This window comes from Vitis vinifera, chromosome 6 (genome assembly GCF_030704535.1).
Source record: "Vitis vinifera cultivar Pinot Noir 40024 chromosome 6, ASM3070453v1".
NCBI lineage: Eukaryota > Viridiplantae > Streptophyta > Magnoliopsida > Vitales > Vitaceae > Vitis > Vitis vinifera.
Window position 1 is genome coordinate 24,017,160 of NC_081810.1, and position 26,016 is coordinate 24,043,175.

Sequence of the window (26,016 nt, forward strand, 5' to 3'; positions counted from 1 at the left end):
ACCCTGACTTTATAGACTTGATGACCTACCCATTTTGAACCTGACATGACACCACCCCTTGGTACCATTATACGACTTTACCATCCATTGTACGCCTTAGCATATTACAGTACCATTGCCTATTCTTTCCATTCATTCCTTGATCTGACCAGGTAGAGTCCGAGATGGTTAGACCTGAGGTGAGCTTTGCATGATGATAGATGGATCACAATGAGAGAATGGTTTGACTACTTGATGATATTGTTGAGGCAGAGGGGTCGTCATGGAGCATCCAAATTTGAGTCATTGCACATGACTTCAGATGTTTTGGCATGATCAGAGAGACTGATTTTATGAGACAATGGTGAGTGGCATATGATGATAGAGTGAGGAGATTGTCAGAGGACATTGATGGTTATCACAGAGCATTAGTGGGAGCTTTCACACGATTTCAGAGGAGTCGTCATGATTGTGTTTGATGGATGTCAGTCTTTAGTATTGGTCATGTGAGATCTTGAAAGCACGATGTTCGAGGTTGTGGTCATAGGATGGGTGGCCATCATTTCAGGAGTTTTTTTACTTTCTCACCCTCGCATATAGAGTTACCTGTTGCCAGCCCATTGAGCCTCACACGAGCACATAACATTTTCTTTCATCACCTCATTTACCTATTACACGAGATTGGGGACCCCGTAGTGCTTGCATGCTATGATTGGATACATCATGAGTTCCAGACCTGACATACATATTCAGGCCTCATTCCTCACTCTTCATTGTGACATTTTCCACTTGGACATCATTTCATAACTATTTTCCGGTATCACATATCACCACTTGTGATATTCGTTTTCTGTCTTTTCTTTCATCATTGCTTACTCGACGTTATCCTTGTTTCACCTTGAGTGGTGGTTTTTCACACATCACTACATAGAGGATTGTCACATTCTTCTCCCCCGTTCGCCTTATGGGCAGTGGTCTAGAGATCTTATTTTGAGAGGTTATCTTGTAAGTGAGGATTCATGTTACATTAGTACATGGGGAGAATTTATTCATTTGGTTATGTATTTCATGGGAGATCATTCATTATTGATCAGAGTATGAGCCAAAAAAAAAAAAAAACATGATAACGCATTGTTCATTTTATTTATTCTCCATTAGGCATGTGTATGGACATGCTAGTTTGCTTCATTGAGTTTATGTGTTAGAGAGAGTTCGTATAGGAGCTTCTTTCTGAGATTCTATCTTGGTATATGTTTTGGGTGATAGTATGAGTCACCTATTCATTTTTTGTGAGAGAGGCGAGTGACCCTTCTTTAGAATTTCTGGATCCTTGCTCTATTCATCATCCCATCTATTTCGGATGTGACTACTTTCCATGCTTTGATACAGGTTGACCATCACTCACTTTCTATTTTCTTGCCTTCTTTTATCTTCGTTCTATTCCTCTATTCCACCATACCTCATCTGATTTTTTTTCTTTTCTCATCCTGCTTAATGTTTGACTTGGGTTCAAAATCCACACTTTATTCTTGCTTATTCAATGTGTCTATTCCTTTATCATTACTTTTCGTGTGGGGACCCCTAGGTCTGGGACTTATGACGTTTTCTATGCATTGCATTTCATGCATGAAGGGTATGGGGTTATATCATTAGGATCTTTGAGCCTAGTTTCCTTTCATTTCGTTCACCTTATTACCTTGGCCTACGTTACGTCACACGTTTTAAGACCACCTTGAGGCCATGACTTCACATGTTGTGCTTGACGACTCACACATGGGCAATACTTAAGATTAGTTGGAGATTATTTCTTGGAGCATGACGAATGGGGAGTTGAGGCGATGGATTTACATTGGGGCATACCCTTTTTATCAGTGATGGATTTTCGGAGGTGATATGATCTATACTGGGGCACACCCCGTGCATCAATGGCGTTTTCTTAGTGGGATGACCCTACATTGAGGCATAGCCGGGATGGAAAACATTTTTCATTGGAGCATAGCCGCCCTATTGGATTCTTTATAGTGGGGCATACCCCGCACATTGATGATGGTTTCTTAGTGGGATGACGCTTTACACTGAAGCATAGTCAGTTTGCTTATTCATTTGGTTTATGATGGATTAGGAGTTGTGGGATGACCCTACACTGGGGCACAACCATTCCAGAGAGCACTTTTATTGGAGATACAGTCATTCTACTCGATATTTTGCATTGAGACACACTCCACTCATTGATGATTGATTTTTGAGATGATGGTTTGTTTTGAGACACAGTTGCTTAAGAGACTGCACATGTTGAGACATAGCCCTCTCATTGGTGATGAACTTCGGTTTATCTTGGAGCATGGTCACTTTAGATGATTTATATAGGGGTATAGCCATCATAGAGCCTGGGAATTCTAATTCATATGGATTACGTTGAGATGTTTCCATTTTGACACCCTTTTAATCTTAAGAAACACTTATAAGATGAATGCATGAGTGCACTTAGGATTTTCATATATTTTCATGCATCTTTAAAAACTTGGTTTATGCATTAAAGTTAAATTTCGATTAAAACCCGAGTTTTAATATATGAACCTTAGACAAATTGTTTCAAAATTGGCATTTTCATTGAAGACATTGCCTAAGTGTTAGAAATGAAAGAAATATAAAAAGATAGGTTTTTGAGCAAAAATTGGTGAACTGGTCAAGACATTGGTCAATCGGTTAGGGTATTGGTCGATCGATTATGCTTTCTCGATCAAGGGCCAGTCGAGAGATGCAAAAATCTTCTCTTTCTTATAGTAGCTTTTCATTCTCGGTCAATGGTTATGCCTTCCCGGTCGAGGTCCAATTGACATTCGGTCAAGGCCCGATTGAGGCCTAATGGTCATCTGTCATGCATTTATTACCAACAGTTAGTCGATCGGTTGACCCCTAGCTCAACCAATCAATGCTACTTTTTGACATTTTGATTCTCGAGGTTAGAAAACTATAAATTGAGAGTTCCACTTCATTTATAAGCATGAGAACAACTGCATTTAATTGTTCAATTACTTGTTCTTCACCAAAATGCTTTCATTCCTTTCTTGGTGCATTAAATCTCTACTTGCATATTCCTTAGTGCATTCTTATGATTCTTTCTAGCATTTAAGTTGGAGCCTTTGTTGAGCTAGGTTGAGAGGCTTAAATCTATACTTTGAGTGTTTTTATGAGAGTTAGAAGCTTCAAGTGAGAAGAAACTTGAAGGGATTGTGTAAGAGCTCATTGGACTCGAAATCCAAGTGTAAAGGTGTTGAAAGCTAAGTTGAAGCCTCAAGTATATTGGAATCCTCACTTGGTTAAGAGCTTAAGGAGAGTGGACGTAGGTAAGGGGTGTCAATCCACTATAAAATCTAAGTTTTCTCTATCTTTAACCTCATCTTTTTATATTTGTGTTTCTTTTACTTGAATTTATTGTGTTTGAAAAAGAATTTTTAAAATCCAATTCACTCTCCTTCTTGGATGTTTTCCTAATTAAGATTAACCTTTATTTTTTCAATTGGTATAAGAGCTATACCTCTTGTTTAAGACTTAACCGTCTAAAAGGTAATGACTAATCCATCAAGTTCATCTCATATTAAAAGTTTTGCAACCAATAAACCCCCATTTTTTATAGGAACCAATTATTCCTATTGGAAAACTAAAATGACTTGGTTTTTACAATCAACTTATTTAGACTTATGGAATGTCATTGAAGATGACTAAACTATTCCTTCAAAACTAATTGATGAGGTCATGGTTCCAAAACCCAAACAAAAATGGGATGAGCATGATAGAGAAATGTTCAATTAAATGTTAGAGTTGTTTAAACTTTGCAATGTGCTATAGATAGAAATGTATATAATAGAATTTTTCAATTCAAATGGGATAAAATTTGGAGATTACTTGAAGTAACTTATGAAGGAACAAATCAAGTTAAAAAGTCAAAAATCAATTTACTTGTTCATAGTCCTGAATTGTTTTTTATGAAAGATAATGAAACTATTGTTGAGATGATTACTATGTTCATCAACATTGTCAATGGTCTTGAAGCCTTGAGAAAGACCTACAAGGAATTAGAGATGGTGATGAAAATCTTGAGGTCACTTCCATCAAAATGAGATGCAAATGTCACTGTAATTCGAGAAGCCAAAGACTTGACTAAGCTACCTGTTAGAAAAATTAGGCTAATCCAACCTATGGTAATCACCCTAAAAAGGGGGGGGGGGGGGGTGTGAATAGGGTGATGGTCTCTTTTTGCAAATTTAAACCATGTGAATGAAGAGACAATTATATGCAAGTATATAATAAACAATATAAATACAATTGCATATAAATTAAAAGAGTAAGGAAGAGAGAATGCAAACACAAGATTTTATAGTGGTTCGACGCAACCCGGCCTACATCCACTCTCTAACTTCAATCCCAAGCTTGATTCAAGGCTCCAAACCAAGCCTTCAAATAATACAATTGGATTATGGTTCCAATTCACCCTTTTAGACTTTTGGCTCCAAGCTCCATTTACACTTCTCAAGAGATATCCCACTCTTGAACAACTTCCTCTCAAAGATTTACAAATAAATGATCTCACAAAATCTTAGTACAAAAACTTTAAGCTCAAATGATACAAGAAAACTAGGATTGAATGGTGCACTAAAGATATGCAAGTTTTAGAACAATGGTGCATTCAAAAACACTCTTTCAAGGCTAAAATATATTCAAGAAAGGTTTGGGAAGGTTAAACTCTTTAAACAATGAAGATTGGAGCCTTTTTATAGAAGAGAAAAACCAAACTAGTTGTTTGGGGGTTCGACCGGTCGAGCTAGGGGTCGACCGGTTGACTAGCCGTTAGCATTTAATGCTTGGCAGGTGACCATTGGGCCTCAACAGGACCTCGACCGGTCCTCGAGTGGACCTCGACCTGTCCTTGAACGAACCTCGACTGGGAAGAGAAGGCCACTGGGAGAGAGAGAAACTTTTTGGCATCCCTTAACCGGTCCTCGACCGGACGAGCACAACCGGTCGACGGATTCCTCAACTGGTTGAGCCATATTTTGGCTCAACAACCAATTTTTTCAACTTAAAACCTTTTAAAACAAGTTTGAAAAACATTTAATACAAGGTTTTAGTTGAAAACATGAAGTCATCCAATTCTTAAGACATTTTAAAACAAAATAACTCTTGGATGATTTTGGTGCATAAGTAAATAATGTAATGCATGAAAATCCTAGTACACCAACAACCTTACAAAGAGATCTTATGAAGCTTGGGTCTTGAAAAACACTTATCTTTGAGGTGGTCTTCTTCTTCATGATTTCTCTTTAGCTTGATTTGTCTTTGTGATTGTCACTTTGGAAATCGTCTTGTCTAATCACACTTGAAATATAATCATTAGTTCTAAACCTTGTTTTGTTATCATCAAAATCAAGATTAACCAAACCTTGGTTTCACACTACCTTTGGAGGAACTCATAGGGTCATTGATGACATATGAGATCACTTTGGCAAAAAAGTAACAAGAAGGAGAAAATAAAAAAAAAGAAGAGCATAGCTCTCAAGGCTTTAACTAAGGAAAAAGAAGAAGTTGAAGAATGAAAAGAAAGTGAAGAAGATGAAGACTCAACTCTCATCACGAGAAAGTTCAACAAGTTCATGAGGGGTGAAAAGTTTAGAGGAAGAAAGTTCATTTCTAGAAAAAAGAAAAAAAAAAACTCCTCTATAAAGGAATTTTCATTCAATGGTCACAATGAGAGATGAGAGGAGAAAAGAGACTTTGTGTGCTTCAAGTGCAAGAAATCGGGGCACATTAAATATGATTGTCCTCTTTATAAAAGTGAAGCCAATAAGAGAAAGCAAAATGTAATGATGACTACTTTGAGTGAAAGTGGAGATGAATCATTCGAAGAAGAAAATTAGAAATAAGTGACAAACATGTGCTTCATGACAATAAATGAACTTGATAAGGTAAACTCTAACATTAGCTTGAAGTTATACATGATGCTTTTGAAGAGTTGTATGAAGATTTTGAGAAAGAAAAAGAACTCAAAGAAATAAAATAAATATTTTTGAATGTTGAAGATTCTAAAACTTATCTTAAAAATAAAATAAAATAATAATAAAAAAAATTTTTAAGAAAGAAAAATAAATGGTTAACCTCTTCTCTTTCAATATTTTCTTATGAACGAAAATATTTTGAAATGATCATAACTAGACAGAAATGTATTTTTAACAAACAAAAACTAAGATTCAAATTCTCAAAGAATGCAAAAGTATTATAAAAACTATTTTGCAAAGGAATCCACAAGTACAAGTATAAGTGCAAGTCATTTTTATAATAAATCAAAAAAATGAAAAAAAAATTATCATTTTCTCATACACAACCTAAGTGTGTTAAACTAGACCTGTCAAACTTAGGAGAAGTGAGGTGAAACTGTCATCTTTGTAAGGGAATATTTTCGGGTGAGTCTTCTTGGATACTCCACAACCAATGTCTGATAATTAAGCAATCCTGTGACTTAACTAGGGCTAGCCCATTGGACCTGAGATTCGTATAACCTGTTGTCCATGATAGGTCTTTTTAAAAATTAAAACCTCTACTTGGTGGGCGTGCGAGTTGTACATCATACTCTCTATAATTCCAGAGTGTTACTGAATCAAAGTATCAAAGATTGGTGTAGCATGGTCAAATTTGTGATATAGTTTTTGGGTGTGTTCAACTCATACATATATATAGTGAGAATGCTGTGGTCTTTGTTGGTGTCCCCTACCTACTTGAGGCTTGAACCAGGCTGCAATAGGATAAAAGATTGGAGCTGGGCCTAGGTCCATGTCGCTGGAGTAGCTGTCACGCGCATCAGTGGCGCCTGAGGCCCTAAGAATCAAAATTATCAACCACGAACCCCACTCTATCCATGAAATTCCACATGGCATATTATCATTGATCTATATCCATTTCCAAAATCTTACTCTTTCCCTCTTCCATAGATTCTCCATCACATATCGCAAGACAAAACCACCCTCACATTTCTGCTCCTTTCACTTGAACTTCCAACCTTGGCCTCAAACCCACAAAGAAGAGAAGGAAAAAAGAAATGGCAACCACCATGGCCGCTGCATCAACCGTCATAGGCCTCGGGTCTTCCTCATTGTCCCCTACTCGCTCCTCTTCCTCAAAGAGGACACACCTCGCTTCAGGTACGTATAAAGCTTAAGTCTTAGCCGATTTGAGACATCTATACCGTTGATCCATTGAGTTATAATGGAGATGTTTGATACCCAGGATTTGTGAAGGCCCCAGTGGCGCCCAGGAACCCCCTGATGCAAGCGAAAGCTTGTGGAGGAAAGTTTACTTGGTAACTAATCAATTACTCCTTGTATAAATTGATCGAGATCCATGTTTTGGGCTTAGAGTTAATGACTGAATCCTGATGATGGATGGGGTTTGGATGTGTTGGATGATAGCTTTGAGAGAGATTGGCTTCGGACGGATCTGAACGTGATTGGGTTTGGGCTGATAGCGTGGTTGGCACCTTCAAGCATACCGGCCATCGATGGCAACAGTCTCACCGGCCTTTTCTTTTCCAGCATTGGAACCGAGCTCTCTCACTTCCCTACTGGACCTGCTCTCACTTCTCCCTTTTGGTCAGTTCATTTTCCATCTCTTCCTACTTTTTCCTCCTATGTTATGGCTAATATAGGGACCTCTCAATGTTCAATTTTGCTCCTAACCATCCACCAAATTAATTGTTTACCATTAAATATGTAAACTTGGCACATATGCCAAAGAAGACCTTCCTCATTCAACTCGTACCGGTAACACTCTGGCAAAATTCTGGGCCTGAGGCCCCCATGAATTATAGATTGCACCATTCTAAAGAAGCCCAAACTTCAACAAACCTAAGCCTATGTCCAGCCCAAGACCCTGTGTTTGCCCATTTATAATACCATTACGAAGCCCGGCCCTACGCATGCAAACGGGTCAAGCCTTACCCCATCATCTCAGCCTAGAAACTTTTGGCATTTTTTGAAATTTTTATTTGGAAAAAAGAAGAAGAAGGTGCTAAGACTTAAGTCTCATGGTTAAGCATGACCCATTTTCCACTAATTGAAAAGTGTTAAAAAACCCTCACTAGACATACTTCTAAATGATAGAGCCTGCAACTCCAAGCCAACTCTACTCAATTGGCCCAGTGCCACCATCTCAACAACTACAAGCCAATTTGGGAAATTCCCAAACAGGCTCTCAACTGGACCCTAGTGTGAAATTGGACCCATTGAATGATCTTCTTGTTTGATCCATTGCATCCATACCTTATCTAACATATGTTGTGGATGGTTTTTACTTTTATTTTTTTAATTTTTTCAAAACTTGAATATCAACAGGTTGTGGATGGTCACATGGCACCTTGGTCTATTCCTCTGCCTTACTTTTGGGCAAATTGGGTTCAAGGGCAGGACTGAGGATTACTTTTGAGAAGATCTCTCTCTCCCTCTCCCCCTTTTTTTTTTAATTTCTGTTGTCTATCTATGTACAATAGTACTTGAATTTCAGTTCCTCCTTTAGCTTTCTTTCTTTTAAACTCTGTTCAAAAGAAAAACTGTCTCTTTCTTCCTTTCTTGCCTACTGCCTTGTATCTTTGCTTCTGTCTTGTGTCTTAGCCCCCATGTTTGAAAATAATTTCTGAGTTTGCTTTTCAACTTGGCCAAGAATTATTCTTTTGCCTTTTCCTAAAGAAAATTTCAGAAAAGAAAAAGGAAATAAGGGCAATGGGTAGAGGCTTCATGGGTCATTATTTCAAAAAATATCTATCCTTCTCATGCTACAGAAAGTATATGATATCAGTCAAATCATTTATAAACAAATCTCACTTTCTACAAAGCGGAGCGAAGGTAGAAAAAGGGAAGAAAATAACTTTAATTTAAGGGGTACACAGTCCAAATTAAAAAATAATAAATACATAATTAAATAAACATCTTGATTTAAAATAAGATTTTGAGGAAATTATTTAAGAAAGTTATAATAGAGATCAACCAATTTATTGATTCCCATTTTAATCATTTTAAATAGGAATAGTAATGGGGTGAGTTTTTTCGAATACTTGCTCTATTTCTAATATGCTGGGTTTGAAATTTAAATAAATAAATTAGGGATATATTAAAAAAAAATTTTAAACTTAGGATGGATTTAGGGGTTCAGGTATTACTTTGTCCCATCCCTCATAAAGTATATTTATTTTAATGTAATTTAAAAAAATTTCTAATTTTTCAATATATATATATATATCTTCTCACTACCCCCGTTTAAATTTTTTAATAGGATAGGAAGGATAATTATTCTGAATAAATAGGACGGGGTTGGAATGAGGTTAACCCATTTCAAACCTGTCCCATTGTCATCCTTAATTTCAAATGATTAATTTATTTAGAAAAATATTTTTGAAAAAAATGGTAGTTGATAAGTTTCCACCGATTTTCAAAATCCTTTTCATCTAGTGTAGATTATCATGAAATTCATCTCAAATTTTCATTTTTTGTATTTATTTTGATATAATTTTAATTATTAATATATCAATTAAAAAACTTGAAAATTAAATGTTTTGTCATTTCAAGTATTTATATGTAGTTTTTTTTTTAAATGGTTATTATTATAAGAAAAAAACGATGACATTTTTATCAAAATGAGACCGGGAAATTATGAAGATTTAAATTTTAAAAATTGGGTTTTCAATCAACCCTTTTATTCAAATAACCCATAAAAATAAAAATTAATTAAAAAGGTAGAAACTTTGAGTTTATGAATAAATATTACTTGTAAGTAGTAAAATGTTCCTTTGATATAGATTTTTGACCATGTAAAATACCAAAAAAAGTTTTAAACAAAAATACATATAATGCCTTTGTTATTTTTATTGGAATAATTAAATTCTTTTATATTAAGATTTTCTTTGAATCCATTAAAAATGATGACTTTTCAAAAAAAAAAGGAAATTAGGCAGCCATATAATTATTGGCTCAAATATATTTCCTATTTTTTATTTTTAAAACCAGAAAATAGTAAAAATATGCTTATATTGAAAAAATAATAGTTTTATAAATTTTTTAAAAAATTCAGATATAAAAAAAATTATTACCTTAAATTTTAAAATGTTTTAAAGTAATTTTTAAAAAGAAATGATAATTCTATATAATTTTTATTATAAGATGTAAAGAGTATCCAAACGGATCCTAAATGTTTTAATTTTATATTTAATCTTTTAAATTACATGTGAGTAGAGATGAAGTTTTATGTTGATGGGTTGTATTTGTGTGACATCGAAAGCTTAAATATCATGAAAAAATGGGATACAAGTAATAATTAAATTACAAATATAAATCAATATACGTTTTAATTATTAAACAAGTTATTGAGCTGTAATTATTTAGTATATTTTTAATAATTAAGTTCTTATATTTAATAATCAAATTGAATTATGTTTTATATAAATCTATATAATTAATATTCCAATAAAATACATTTATGATTCAATTGAATAATTTATTTAAAAACAAATTTAAAATAAATCTAGTATGAATTAAATAATTTAAGTCATAATAAAGTTGATTATTAAATGAATCATTTTGAATTAAATTCGGGATATATTCATAATTAGTTCATCAAAAAATATTTACTTATTGAGTTATTTAAATTAACCCTTATTTATGGACCCTAATTTATGGAAACGAGCTAGATTCAAATAATATCAATGAATCCTTTCAAACTTTATAGTACAATGAGGGGGGGTTTGTTATTGGTGGAACTTATTCAAATTGTGATGATAACTATCTTATTGAATTATGATAATTGTCAAAGATGAACAACATTCATTCACTTATAAATTATATCTTCAATGTTCGAAGCTCCATTGTCATTACAACTAAAACACTAAAGACAAGTATGATTATTAAATGAATCGATTTAGATTAAATTCATGATATATTAATTCATCCAAAAATTTATTTATTTGTTAAATTGAGTGGTTTCGATTAACCCTAATTTTTTGGAAAACATGTTAAATTCAAATTATATTATTGAATCAAATCGAACTTTATTAGTACAACGACAGGGTTGTCAGTTATAATGCCCTCACAAATCCAACTTTTTTTTTTTTGTCCCTTAGAGAGCTTGAAAGGGTACAAACCTAAAAATTTGATTCCCATGGGTATAAATTTGGTGAAACGAAACTTATTCAAATTGGGATGATAATTGTGCTAGTGAATTATGATAATTGTCAAAGATGAACATTCATTCACTTACATCTTCGATGTTTCAACCTCGGTCATCATCACAACTCAACACTAAACACAAGGATTGGGATTCGATTTGTAGCAACTTCAAAATGAAGTTGTCCTTAAACAAATTATGTCCAAATGCAGCTTATTGACGAAGTTCTCAAAGCATTGGATTTCAACACCAAGGAAGATAGGCATCCACTCAAATAGATTAAACAATTTCGATACAACTTGTGGATCCAAAACACTTCACATGCACGCACACCGCACTTTAATCACGTCAATGCACCATTTGAGATCCAAACAAGGCACAACATTAGAGAAAAGCTCATTCCAAATATCAAGTCATTGCATCAAAACAAGAGATAAAAGTTGATTTTGATACAACATCACAAATCATACTATTTCCCATATCAGAAAGATCTCACATATCAAAATTTTCTAACATAGATATCCCGTGTATATTTTCTTTTGGGGAAAGAAACAAAGAGGTGAGGAGAGGGTGGATGTGGGGGCCTCAAATTCTATCGGATTGTGGGTGTTAATACAAGGATACAGCGAAGAAAATCGCAACAGAATAGAAGAGAAAGAGCCGTTGGTAGTGGTAATGGAGCAGTGGGAGGCCCACCTCGTGGCCTCAAATTTATCAAACACTTTCCCATGTGTGTGGTTACACGACTCACTGATTGATGGATGTACTGGCACCCTATTATTTGCCTCCCCCACAATTATTACTCCCCCCACCCCCCTTCTCTTCTTTCCCATTCTCAGCCTATCTTTCTATGTATTTCAATTTGTATCCTGTTTTCATCTGTGTTTTATTTTGCTTCTAACCTTTTCTTTCTCGGCATCTAAAGTACACTTCTTGATTCAAGCAAATTAAAGCAGACGCATTATGGCTATGGAGACCCTTAATAAAAGTGACTTCTTGTCTCATTAATCAAATAAATTACTTAAAAGAGGTCATGTTTGGGTCAAGCGTTTATCCAATTTAACGTACAATTTGATGCATTTATTATTAGGATGATATTTATTAAATGAATTGTGCCGTTATTTTGGGAGACATTTAATGGATGTTAGAAATTGTGACGTCATCATTTAAAATTATAACGTTGGACTTGAATATATGGCCTCCACGTAACATCAACCTCAAATTGATAAGACCATCGCCATCCAAAAGAGGTCCTTTCACAAATTTGTCAGTAGTACAGGGACGGATAAGCAAAATAAATGTGGAGAGAAGAAGACAGAAGAAAAATCCAGGGAACCTAGTCAAGATTCTGACCGTTCATTTACACATGCACGTCTCTGATTAATCCATTCTTTCATCTCACGTGTCGTCCATCCACGTCCTTCTCTGAAGAGAGTATGCGCTTAGTTTATGAGGATTTTGGTGGGAAATTTCTTTAAGCATTTGTGCGGCACTTAGACAGCAACAATTATCTTGAGGTGCTAAAAGACCAACAAACAACGTATTGAAAGAGAGTGAAGGTTGGCAGATGCTGAGGCAGCAGCACATGGAGGGGAGAGTTGGAGGGCGGTGCAAGATCAGAAAGCGGGGGTGCTCTTCTTCATCGTCGTCTTCTTTGGCACACAAGTACAGGTTTAAGCGCGCAATTCTGGTGGGCAAGAGAGGCGGCTCGAGCACCCCGGTGCCGACGTGGAAGGTGAACTCGAGATCGCCTTCTTCGGCGCTGAAAGCGGCTGAGAGCGCTGCAAAAGGGAAAGAGGCGTCGGTGTCTGCGCGGAAACTGGCAGCTACACTGTGGGAAATCAATGACGTGAAGGAAATGAGGAATCAGAAAGAGTCAAGGAGTAAGGAGAGGGTTGCGAGGTCAGCACAGTTGTTGCCGCCCCATTTGTTGGATCCATCTCACAGTCCGTTTTCGGAGGTGGGGTTCCGTTGGTTTTTTCTTTCTTTCTTTCTTTTCTTTTTTTTTGCTGCAGCTTGTTGGAGTATGAGTCTTTGTGAGCGTTGATTTGAGTGGTTGGAAAAGGTTAATTTTTGTTTCGTGTTTTGGTGGTGAATTGTGCAGAGAATGGATCGATCTAGGGGTGGCAGCCACCGGAGGAGAAGGTCGGCGGTTTCTCAGAAGCTTCAGACGACTGAGTGTAATTTGGGAGGGTTGGACTCTCTCAGCACTGCCAGTTTCATGGAGGTAAATTGAAATTCATGTTTAGGGCATGTTTGGTGTCATTTTCAGAGAAACAGTTTTCTCATGTGCAAAAGGAAGATTAAAAAGAAAAATGAAATTATCATGTTGTTTCCCGGATCCTGTTCAATTCTCCAGATTTTTGTTTAATTCACCGTATTTCGGAAAACAAGTTTCTGAATTTAGGTGTACAACAGTTGCACAGTCTGTTTTGGTGTGTAGGCTGAAACCAAGACAATTTCTGGGAATAATTAGCGTGAAAAGAAAGCCAATTAAAAAGCCCTTTTCTGAAACCAGAAATGGGCTTCTGATTTCTTGGAGAATTGAATTTTGATGGGTATTGCTATTGTTTGAGCACTTGTTTAAAGTGCTTGTGAATTTATGAATACAGGATCCAATGCAGACTGAAACTCAATCTAGAGGGAGGACTCATTCTGGATGCATAGTTGGAGTTAAGACTCGGTTGAAGGATGTTAGTAATGGTCTGGCCACATCTAAAGAGCTTCTCAAAGTTCTGAACCGTATTTGGGGTCTGGAAGAGAAGAATTCATCAAGCATACCGGTTGTCTCTGCCCTACGTCTTGAGCTGGATCGAGCCCGAACCCAGGTTGATCAATTGATCCGGGAACAGAGGTCTAATCGTGATGAAATTAATTACCTCATGAAGCATTTTGCAGAAGAAAAGGCAGCTTGGAAAAGCAAGGAGCGAGCTAGGATTCGTGAGGCCATTGCATCCATAGCTGGAGAGCTTGATGTAGAGAAGAAGCTGAGGAGACAAACAGAGAGATTGAACAAGAAGCTCGGTGAAGAACTGGGACACATTAAGGCATCTCTGTCCAAGGCATTAAAAGAACTCAAGAGTGAAAAGAGGGCAAGAGAGATATTAGAACAAATGTGTGATGAGCTTGCCCAAGGTATTGGAGAAGACAGAGCTGAGGTGGAAGAACTGAAGAGAGAATCTGCAAAAGTTCGCGAGGAGGTTGAGAAGGAGAGGGAAATGCTTCAGCTGGCTGATGTGTTGCGTGAGGAGAGGGTCCAGATGAAGCTTTCAGAGGCTAAATATCAGTTTGAAGAGAAGAATGCAGCTGTGGACAAGCTGAGACATGAGCTCGAGGCCTACCTGAGAAGCAAAAGTGGCAATGATAAAAACAATGGTTCCCCAAATCCCAATGGAAGTGAAGAGTTGGAAGATTATCTCCGGAAAGCACTGATGGACTTATGTCAGGACCGGGAGAAAGAAGAGGATGACGGGGAAGTGGAAAATGCAGAAGAGTGCGAAGCAGATGACTCAGCAGAAAGTGATCTCCATTCCATTGAATTAAACATGGACAACAGCAGCAAGAGCTACATGTGGAGTTATGCTTGCGGGACTGAGGCTCAGGATGACTCCAACAGGGTTTCGGTTGATAGAGAAATCAGAGGTCGAAAGCCTACATCTGGGAAAATACAATGGGGAAACATATCATTAGAAAGAGTGACTTCCAATGGTATGGAATGGGACTTTGACAATATAAGTCAAGAGAATTCATATGCTTTTGACAAGGGAAGAACACCTGAGCATGATTCAGAAGCCCGGAGAAAAGATTATGAAGATGAAATCAAAAGATATAAATCAGTGAAAGGCCTCAGAGACCACATATTGTCCGGTTCCAAAGTGTCATCCATCCAAGGCTTCGCCAGCCCAACTCGAAAATGGGAGCAAGCCTCGCCTTTGCAGGACTGTAGCAGTGTGGTTCTGGAAAGTTTAGCAGTGGTGCAGGGGAGTGGTTCAAGGGTGGTGAGGGTGGCAGGAACCAGGGGTGAGCGGCAGGCCCTAGCACATTCAAAACAATAAAAAGGTTTTCGTGCCCATGTCTTTCTTTTCCTTGATATTAACTTCACTTGTCTCCTAAGAGACATACCAGTCTATCCAACTGCTGCTGTATCTGAGTGAATCAAGTGCCTTAAATGTAGAAATCCAAGGCTATGTCTATGTGCATATAATTTTGTACATTTCTCTTTGAATCAAGTGCCTTAAATTTCCCTGTACAAAAACTGCGAGTTCTGCATATGCTCAAGTTTTGTAGCTTGTGTTATTTTCTTTCAGAGACTTTATTTTCCTTACTGTCTCACGCCTCGGTACATATCACAAGGAGCCATTTCAGAGGCCATCTGACTCTGACTTCAAGGGATTCATTTGATTGTAAGAAACTCTCATATGGCCTGATTCTGGGTAAGAAATTGTCAGACGTGCCTGTGTTTCATGCAATGTTTTGTCGATGATGCTTTACCTTGAAAGGAACGGCAGTTGTGATCTTTGACAGGGTTGCCTCTTCTTGAGATTTTATTTTTCTATAATCCATCTTTCCACAAAATAAAGTGTTCACGGCATGTGCAGTACAGCAGCGGCCAGTAGGGTACTAAAATCTTCTGTCATCTTGGATTGCCTTGGGAGTCTTATGGCTTTTATACACAGATGAGGATTCTACAGCCCATCATTTTTCCTTTTTGCAGTTGTACATCATGGCCTTCACTGGAATGAGGCGTTGTACAGATTGAACTTTCTCTGCTTCGCATGTGGACAGGCCCTATTATTTCCTTGGAAAGTAACCATCCCACTTTGAATCTTGCCCGTTGGTACTAGACACGATAAAATTTGGATTGTTAAACAAAGGTACAAATCTATAAGACCATAATAGAAATAAAGGGCATTAGGGTGTAAGAAAATAAGAATAAAGCATAAACAATTAGGCCAACGATATATTAGAATGTGAGCAACGGATAAAATAATAGAATCCATATGTGGTATAAATAAATGAAATTTGATATAAATTTATAGAGTTGATGATTAACCCAAACTCAACTCGAATTAAGAAATAATTAATTTGAACTTAACCAATTCAAACCTTTAATCGGAAGTACTCAACTTAAGCCTAATCCAATCTCATTTACCTAAGTTTAGGTTGAGTTCGGGTTATTTAAGTTAAAGTCAGGTTGGTCAGATTGGTTGGGTTATATATTTTTAAATCTATCTATAATATTTTTTTTAAAACTTTTTTTTTTATGTATTTATATGAAAATTTAAATAATTAATAAAATAAATTTTCAAGATAACAATAAACAACATAAATTTATATGTTTTTCTAAAAAATTAAAAATGTGTGATATAATATAATTTGATATATTTTTTCTTAAAAATATAAAAAATAAATATTATTATATAAGATAATATGCACCATATATATAATAAAAACACTAAATTGATTTCAGTTAGATTTTGGATTGTTTGAATCTTGGTATAAGTCTAATTTACATTGAGCTCAAGTTGAAAAGACTTCAAATATTATAAATGATTGCCTAAATCATCTCAAACTTTAGGTTGGATTGGACTCTTATCATGTTACACCCCTAATGATATGATATCATTGGATTGGTGATGTTTTTTTTTTTTTTTTTTTTAATATCAAAAAAACTATATTCTTGTGTCGACTTCTACCTAACCATTCAATTATTGGAGTCTTTTCATCAAGAAACGATATATAGGTTAAAAAAAGAAAAAGAAAAATAGAGAGAGGGAGACGAGAGATTCATATAGAATAATTTCGGATTCGGTGGTATAGAACAAAATGGCTGGCACTTGTTGTGACTAGGAATAAGATTTGACCATTAATTCATATGGCAAAATAATCACATTCATTACAATAATGGTATAATTTGATTGATTGATTGTCAATTGCATCTCTCGATATTGCAGTATAAATAATATGAAACTTGCTCCTTTTTCTCGTCACTGTAGAAATAGCCTTTGAATAGAAAGGGGGAAACCAAAATCTTTTTTTATTATTATTATAAAAAATACAAAAAAATAAATAAATCAAATATAACAAAAATTATTTAAATAACTCATACATGCTAAAATTCTTCATTTTTTTTATACAAAATAAAGAAGAGGAGAGAAATCAATTCGAATAAAGGAATGAAAATATTTTATTAAGGTTGTGTTTGTTTTTTGGTTAAATAAAAAAAACAAAAATATTTAATAATTTTCTATTCAATTAAAAATAACACGTTAGTATCAATCAATATAATTAAACTAACTTATTGATAGTAAGTTTACTTTAATTATGTTGATTGATATCAATAGAAAGTCAAATATTTTAACTTTTTTTATTAAATAAAAAAACAAATATCATCTAAACAAAAATAATTCTAAGTACAATAAAAGGGTTTTCTTTTATAAAAAAAGAATATTATTTTTTTAAAGTCTTAAAAAAAATTATTGTTAGGAAAATAAATACAAAAATAGGATTTTTTTTTTAATCAGGATAATATTCCCTCCTCTTAGTCTTATTTTTGTATTCAACAATATTAAATCCTTTTCGAAAGACAAGTTTACGTCTTTCTTTAACGAAATTTAACTCGTATTTTCAAAAGACAAGTTTCACATAAAATGTAACTTGAAATTAACTATGATAATTTTAGAATTATTTTTTATAGAACAAAATATATATATATATAAAGCCCCACTAGGAAGAATCATATGCAAACAAAGGTTTAAGTTACAACAAAATAACCCAATCTGGCAAAGACTGACCTTTTCATTGGATCACAGAATTGTATTCACCTTATATCCTTCTGGATAATTACCTGTAGGGAGTGAAGACACTATGATGTGTCAATTTTCATAGAGGGCTTTGAGTAGCTTCTCAGTGTTCTGAGTGTGGGAAAGAACATAGTTTTATACCCACCTCCAGCTTCCAAGTATTCCAACCCTAGACCTGCTCCATTGGCATTTGAACAGGATAGCTATCTCACTAGCTTATAAAAACATGGTCCAGTATTCAATCTAGAAATGTAACTAGCTCCAAGCCTTGGAAAATTTCAATCTACAAATATGACTCCTGTTGATGTGGTCTAAACTGAACCAATCCAACCCATCTTATTACACTTCATCAGGTCGAAAAAAGGATCAAGTACCATGGGGCAGCCTGAATCAGGTTGGAGATGTATAAAACCCCACATATAGTATAGCAGCACATTCAATTCAAACAGGGGGGTGGGGGGAGGAAAGTGTTCCTAATTTCTTGGTCATGGATTTCTGGCACTTGACAAGCAACCCAACCCATGGAAAGACATAAAATTGATTAGCAAATATGTAACTATGCACAAGGCACAAGAAACTGTAAAAAGAGAAGCATATTACTTGTAGCAAATCCCAATCTTTTAACAAGGACACAAGTAGCAGAAAATGAAAATGGACTCTGAGCTATCACCCTCATCTCATTATTGAAGAGACCAATACATTTTGCAGGGGCAAGTCAAACAAAAGTCTCAACTATTTCTGAAAGTCTTCAGTTTTAACAGATGCTGATGTGAAAGTAACTGGCTTTGTTGGATTGTCCTTCACAACCAAGCTCAGCACTTCAGGCCTTGAATAATGTCCAACCACATCAAAATCGAACTTTGCTCTAGCTATTTCTCCAAGATCTACACATACATTTTGATCAAAATCAAAATCAGTGCTCCATTTCAACAGAGCAAAATCATAATTCAAACTTCCTGAGACAACATATTCAACTCAGGCCATTTTAAGAGAATAAATTAGAAGATAGGAGAGAGGGAAGAGTAGAGTATCCATCTTTGAAACAAGCTACACAGCATCAATTCACAGTTAGTATCAAATCAATATCTTTGCCCAAGTTTTGGCTATGTGCATGAGTGTGTGCCTAGTTGGCAGACCCTTATCATCCAAATATAAGAACAAGGAAACAAAGGTTAAATAATCTAAAGTCCCTAAGCTTTCTTCTTCTAGACTTGAGAGCGCTGTTATTAGAGTTGGACAGAACCAGCCAGTTGGACCAGAGAGTTGGCAAGCCAATCAGTCAACCAGATCAAACAATCAAGTTGGCAAATGTACTATTTATTGAAAAAAGAAAAAACCCTTGGGTGAAAGTTACAGCATTCAACATGCCAAACAAAAAGTATAATTAAGGATGGCTATAAGCTCTGTTAAACTTTAAGGCTTTTATTATTTTACTCCTTTGCAAACCTAACTTTTTGAAACCCTTTAAGTAAAAGGCAGCTTTTTGGAGGCTCATCGAAAAAAAAATGACACAAAAGAGGCCCTATTATCAAAAGGTATCCCTCCCCTCAGTAACATGAATCTTCTGGGTTAAATGCTTTTGTTCATGATTTATAGTGCCGAGAAATGCTCCAATTAAACCCTTCAAGTAAAAGGCAGCTTTTTGGAGGCTAATCGAAAAAAAAAAATTGACACAAAAGAGGCCCTTTTATCAAAAGGTATCCCTCCCCTCAGTAACATGACTCTTCTGGGTTAAACGCATTTGTTCATGATTTATAGTGCTGAGAAATGCTCCAATTATAAAGAATAAACATGTTCCATAAAACTCGTTGGAAATGTGGAACACTTGTGCTTTGATCTTGCCCTCCTAAACTTTTATAACCGAAACGCTGACTTCAAGTAAGAGACAAAAACATTTTGGTAGAGCCACGTGAAAGGCTTTTAAACCTTGCTTCCATTGATGGGAGACAGAAGATGAATGATTACTTGAATTTGGAGAGGTTAAAGGGCAGGATATCCCTTAGAAAGGAATCTAGACATTCTCATTTGATGGAGAGATTTAACACCTCTTATATCATTTGGCTACAACTTATTGTTGGAGCATCCTTCAGCTAATGATGATGATTATTATTGTCTGGATTGGTTTTAACAGGCGAAGATACTGAATATCAAGGGCAGACACAGCCTTGTGCTCTGCTTGGCTGCTGAGAAGACAGGGAAAAGAGTAGAGATCTTTCAGTTGTTCACATTGCAATGATTGTGGCCAGATTCTATTTTTTTTTTTCTTTCCCAATGAAGCTGTCAAACGGCCAAACTTAATCTTACTGAGAAACCTAAAATTCATGTTGCTTCTGCTAATTGTTAAAGAAGCAACAATATACAGAGAAGTTACTCTGATTCAGCATACCTTGTACAGAAAATTATATCCAAAGTTTAGGACATAAGTTGAAGCAACATACCAAGATCTGCTGAGATGAGAGCCTCCCCATCGTAATTGGGTCCAGCCAGAACAGTCCCTGATGGTGAAATGATGACACTACCTCCAGCACAGACAACAGAATCTGGTGTAAGATCATCTGCACCTGAAAACTCATACTCAGGAGGAGGTGGATAATCTTTCCTTCGACAGAACTGGTTTGCTGATAGAACAAAACATCCACCCTCAAGAGCTATATGGGTCATTGATGATTGCCATATATCCCTGGCGTCAGCAGTAGGTGCACAATATATTTCAATTCCTATAAAAAAAAAAAAGAAAAAAAAAGGTGTTTTGTATATGAAGACAAGGCATTGAAGAGGAATTTATACCCCAAAAGAGGTAAACCAGAATAATAAAATCATGAAACATTTATAAAACACCATTAGATACTATGGGTGTATTATCAACAATCATATCCATGCTGCAAATCAATATTCAGCCTTTTCAATCACAGTTGGATACTTCATTATATTTAACCTAAAATAAGTGAGACGATTCTCAGTTATTTAGATCCAAATATGATGCAAGTAGAGGATTTGAGGCATACAAACTTTAGGGACCTTTTCCAAATTCCAGGACAGGTGGAACCAAGGGAAGATCCTTATTATCTACTTATCAAGCTCTAATCCAAACCATTAAGACCTAAACATTTAAAGTAAGCAAAGATTGAATGAATGAGGATAGGACTGTGAATTTTCCAATCCTAACACACCATAAAATATGAATATTGCAAGCTCAGACTTGGGAAACACATAGTTGGACCTCTGAATGGCATGCAGCCTGTTTCCAGTGTCAGTTCAACTTCAATGTGATACAGCCCTATTAATAGGTTAAAAACATGAGCCAAGTCCAATCTTGTTGTATTCATATGTGAGTGCCAGCATGGGCAATTTTTTTTTTTTGAGTTCAGCACAACCCAAAATATAACCGGTTCCAATTTTCTTTATTAGTATGAGAACTGGGACTCTCGATTGAGCTGCTCCCCTCCATAGGAAGCCTGAAAATGAGCCAAGCTCAATTTGAAATTGAATGGCCAGGTGACTGTGGCCCAAGATAGCACCTGTTGTAATATGATCCTAAACCAACTTGTCTTTCTTCCAAACCAAATTAATAACAAAGAAATAGGAGAAAATTCCAATTTAAATGGTAACAAATGAATAATGAAAGAAATCAAGTAGCTTATAAAAAGGATAAGTTTTCCAACTACATTTAAAAAAATTGAAATAGGAAACTAAGTGTCCATTTCAATACACTTTCTGTTTTTTGTTTTTTAAAAAAGAAAGTAATAATAACTTCCATATAAAGTACCTTAAAGGCTAAAATTGAAAATGTAATGATTTTTAAAAATTGCTTAAAAAAATATTAAGGTATTAAAAAATTTTTACTACCTCAAATTTTAAAACTTCTGAAAGTAATTTTCAAGGACATAAGGAAAGTTTATAGTTTTGTAACAAAAGTTTCTCCTTGTTATGTAAAAGTTTCTATTTTTAAAAACAAAAAATAGGAAGTATATCCAAACGAAGCCTAAAGTATGAGTTAAAGGCCACACAAGATACAAGAAAGTTCCAGTGGATATGAGTAAGTTCCAGTGCAAAATGACCAACCTTTTGCATACATTGCTGTCCTTAAAAGTGGCATTCTATTTTCCCAACAAATGGCAGCACCTATTTTTCCAATTGGAGTCTCATAAACTGGAATTGTTGATCCATCTCCGAATCCCCAGATTATACGCTCCAATGCTGTTGGCATGACTTTCCGGTGCTTTCCAAGGTAATGACCTTGAGAATCAAAAAACAAAACTGTACAATAAAGCGTGTATCCATCCCTTTCTATCACACCCATGACTAGATATACCTTATATTTTCCAGCCATAGCTGCCAAACGGTCAACTTCTGGACCTGCATATTTGTAAATCACAGATGTTATGCCAATAGTGAATCTACATTATACAGACCCATCGCAAGCAAATATTTAGGTCCAACAATGACATGGATGCTAAAATACAGCAATTTCAGTGACTAAACCTTTTCTCTTTTTTGAGACCCACAGAGACCTAAAAGCACCTCTATTTGGACTTCTAAATTCCTGAATATTTTACACAAATACTTGAAAATCCACATTGATATTCCTGTATTAAAACCTAACAGCCAACATCTTAATAAATCTTCCCAAAGAAGGAATCTATAAATGATGATATGATTGAAAATGGTCCATCAATTTAAAGCTTTGCACCAGAATCATAATTCAATTTGAACTCATATCTTCCTGGAGGCACACTATCTGACTTGCTTACAACTCCACAAGCATATACTGTCAAGGTGATATTAAAAGCTTAGAAATCAGCAACACAATTGGTAATTATCATTCCCTACCAGTAAACCTCTTGGAGCGTATTCAAGTTCAGAAAAGGATTAACAGACTCTATTAATTGAAACAAGTCAAAATAGATTTCACTATTCAATTAACTTAACAATCAGAATTTGCAATGACTTACAGGTTATAATAATTTAAGATCCTGACCTTCCATGGATCCTCTTCAATCCATCATAGCAAATCTAAATCATTTTCCACACAAGTTTCATCAAACCTATATAGTGATCAAGGTTTGGAATGCAATCCATACAACAACACATAGATAGGAGCCAAAATAGTAAAATATGTATTAAAAGACAAACCATACAGAAAAATAATGAAGAAAGATACAGATCATTTTTCAATGCCTTTCTTATGAGCACCCTTTAACTCACCAATACCTGATCCAAAACATTTTCACATTGTTTCATCAATTATATACTGTCATCAGGATATTGAAATGCAATCTAACACTTATTGAAGAAAGATACTGATATCCTTTTATGCCACTAAGGTTTAGAAATGCTAGTTTTCTCTGAACTTCAGGTGCAGAAAAGTGGAAGCATCAAGGATATATAGACAAGCGTTAGAACCAAGTATAGCAACTTGCAAGAAAAATTAAACCATCGACACTAGAATTACATGTGATATTCAATCAGTAGAAAATACTGGACCACAAGAATGCAAGTAGCATAAAGCAATTATAGAAAAATCCAACTCTTGTTATGACGAAAGCATTTCTGCATTATCTTCTTTGCTTCTTAACATTTTTTTTTTCCTTTCAATGCTTCATTCCCTTCCTAATATCCACTTTAGAACTAATGAATCTTCTATATTCCAACATTATAGTCCAAAAAAGAAACAGAATAGAAAGGAAATATACAGCACTGTTTGTTTCTAAGGTATGCATCATCAGGCAGATACTTTTTTTCTTGGCAATAATTCATTCCTGTAATCGGGTCTAGCTAAATCTAGGCTGGGTAAGGTCATAAGCTACCTGAAATGATTTTTTTAGGCACAAATCTGAACCGAGTCCAATATATTCAGTAACTTAACAGGTATTTAAAATATTAAAATCCAGAATTCAATAATTCAACAAGTATTTAAAATATTAAATCCAGAAAAATTACATAACAAAAGCGAAAAGGGGGAAAAAAGGCTATCCCAAATGGCCTTAGTAAATCACAATCTTGATAATGAGCAGCTAATCTGTCCGTAGAACCTTTAGTTTTTCCTGATTTCCATTTCCACTGAACTAAATGGAGCCTCTAGGTAGCCCTGTTCCTTCAAGTTGGTTAATTTTGGAATTTGTTCCAAAGCAATAGTGGGGTTTTCTAGAAATGTTCTAACTGACTTCCCTACAATACCTAGGGTTCCCTAACACATATATTTGAATAGGCCCTGATTCCCCACACTTTAACAGATTTCATATTTGCTAATAACAATGTTGTAATAACTCTCATAACTTCTGGTTTCCAACACAGCATTAACTCACCAATTGAACAAAAGCAAACATCTCAACAAGTCTTACCAGGCACATCAATGGCAGCAGCATGGTACTTCCGAAAATCTTCTCTGCCCTTAGCTGTGCGGTTACCAATGGTAACACCAAAATTTGAACCACGGGGATAACCACCAATGAATGCTTCTGGAAACACAACCAGTTGAGATCCATATGAAGATGCTTCAGCTAACAATCTCTCTGCCTTATCTGTTTATACAACAGAGATTAATTCCATTATACAAATTGCTTTGATTTTCATCAACACTTCAATAAAATTTAAAGTGAACCATTTGTTTGGTTGCAGAGGAAATAAAGGCAAAGAAAAGAAAAAATAGTTTAAACACTCCAGGGCCTGTTTGATAGCAGGAATCAGAATTACCACCCTTTTAAAAAAACATAGGAAAAGAGAATTGGCATAGGAAACATATTCAGTAATAAGATTCCAAAAATTGCTTTGGTAAAACATCTTACTGGAAATGGATTATTTTTCTTTAGAAAATGTGATAATTTTGTTTTCATATTTTATAAAATTCAAGCATTTTGGTAATTGAAAATGATCCAAAAACAAATCTATCCAATGCTTGTTGCAAGCACTCTACCAAACAAGCCCCACAATTTTGTTGTTTCAAATTTCCAGAAAATGAAGTGCGCTCAATCTTATTTCACTGGAAGCTTCTAGCTTTTTGTTTCCTAAGGCCCCAAATCACGAAATTCCCAAAATTCAAAATCTAGAATTCTACTAATCATCGTTACAGTCCGTTTCGCAGTGATTTTAGGAAGTGTTTTTAAATTTTTTAACACTTAAATTTTTTTATCATTTAAGTGTTAGATAGACTAAAAAGGTTTTTTAGAATCACTACCGAACGCAACTCGACGAAGTTACAAAACACTACAATCTTAACTACGCAACATAGATGTGTTGTGGATGACCCCAACACATTCTTTTGACCAAAAAAAATAAAATTATATTCCGATTAGGAATTTGAGATTCCTCCCAACAAGATCACCCCAATTTGTTGGCTGAGAAATAAACGAGAAAATAAATTACTGTGAACACCGTGTTTGTTTGCACTGGTCTCCCAATTCAGCAAAAAGACAACTCAAAAGAAAAAGCCAAAACAACTTCATTAACCCGAGCAATGAAGAGTTGCAATCAAATTGGAAGAGGTAGGCTCAAAACTCAAATTAGCATGCATTTTCTTTTCTATATCATCCGAGCAACCAAAGAGAAAAGTTGGGGGAAGGAGAAAAGAGAGAAGGTGGTAAAGAACCGAGAGTGGCAGGAGTGTCGTAGAAGACAGTGGAGGCCTGGACGACGGTGGCTCGGACAGTGGGTGCGGAAGAATCTGCGCCCATGTCCACTTCAGCGAAGAGTGGCCGGTCGTTCACTGTGGCTGGTATGAGCGCCATCCTGTTTTGGCTCTTATTGCATATGCCACCAAAACCTAGAGCAGCCTTATCTATAGTATGCTGTATGCATACTTTCTAGAATCTACCCAGAGCAGCCTAATTTGGCTTCTTTTTTCTCTGAGGATGGCTGCATTTAAAAATGTTTCTTTTTTGACGGTGGAGCTAAATGAGATCTATTCGGAAATATGATTGATTATTCAATTTTTGATCGAACCGTAATAAATATATAATTTGTATATTATTAAAAGATATGTATATATATATATAAATAAATTAAAATTTAATAAAATTATTTTTTATTTTTAATATTA

The 26,016-nt window shown here is 35.4% G+C and overlaps 3 protein-coding genes across 4 annotated transcripts; 2 read left to right on the plus strand and 1 right to left on the minus strand.

Annotated features, from left to right (window-relative positions):
• The first annotated feature begins 6,942 nt into the window (after nt 1-6,942).
• On the plus strand, nt 6,943-8,675 carry LOC100244962 (photosystem I subunit O). Of its 2 annotated transcripts, XM_002273001.4 has the most exons (4): nt 6,943-7,172; nt 7,258-7,330; nt 7,440-7,619; nt 8,361-8,675. In XM_002273001.4, exons 1-4 carry the CDS (start codon nt 7,070-7,072, stop codon nt 8,449-8,451), a joined length of 447 nt encoding a protein of 148 aa, XP_002273037.1. In that variant the 5' UTR covers nt 6,943-7,069; the 3' UTR covers nt 8,452-8,675. The 2 variants fall into 2 exon arrangements, with proteins under 2 accessions (XP_002273037.1, XP_059593655.1); XM_059737672.1 differs by having other exon boundaries at nt 6,990-7,172; nt 7,440-8,590.
• Nucleotides 8,676-12,583: 3,908 nt separating this feature from the next.
• On the plus strand, nt 12,584-15,433 carry LOC100255248 (uncharacterized protein At5g41620). The gene is made up of 3 exons (XM_010653561.3): nt 12,584-13,138; nt 13,283-13,405; nt 13,791-15,433. Exons 1-3 carry the CDS (start codon nt 12,746-12,748, stop codon nt 15,231-15,233), a joined length of 1,959 nt encoding a protein of 652 aa, XP_010651863.1. The 5' UTR covers nt 12,584-12,745; the 3' UTR covers nt 15,234-15,433.
• Nucleotides 15,434-18,559: 3,126 nt separating this feature from the next.
• LOC100250098 (bifunctional nitrilase/nitrile hydratase NIT4B) lies at nt 18,560-25,915 on the minus strand. The gene is made up of 5 exons (XM_002272801.5): nt 25,567-25,915; nt 24,323-24,502; nt 22,044-22,337; nt 20,420-20,698; nt 18,560-18,865 (listed from the first exon to the last, which is right to left on the minus strand). The coding sequence occupies exons 1-5, from the start codon at nt 25,703-25,705 to the stop codon at nt 18,714-18,716; spliced, it is 1,044 nt and encodes a 347-aa protein (XP_002272837.1). The 5' UTR covers nt 25,706-25,915; the 3' UTR covers nt 18,560-18,713.
• Between the last annotated feature and the right edge of the window lie 101 nt (nt 25,916-26,016).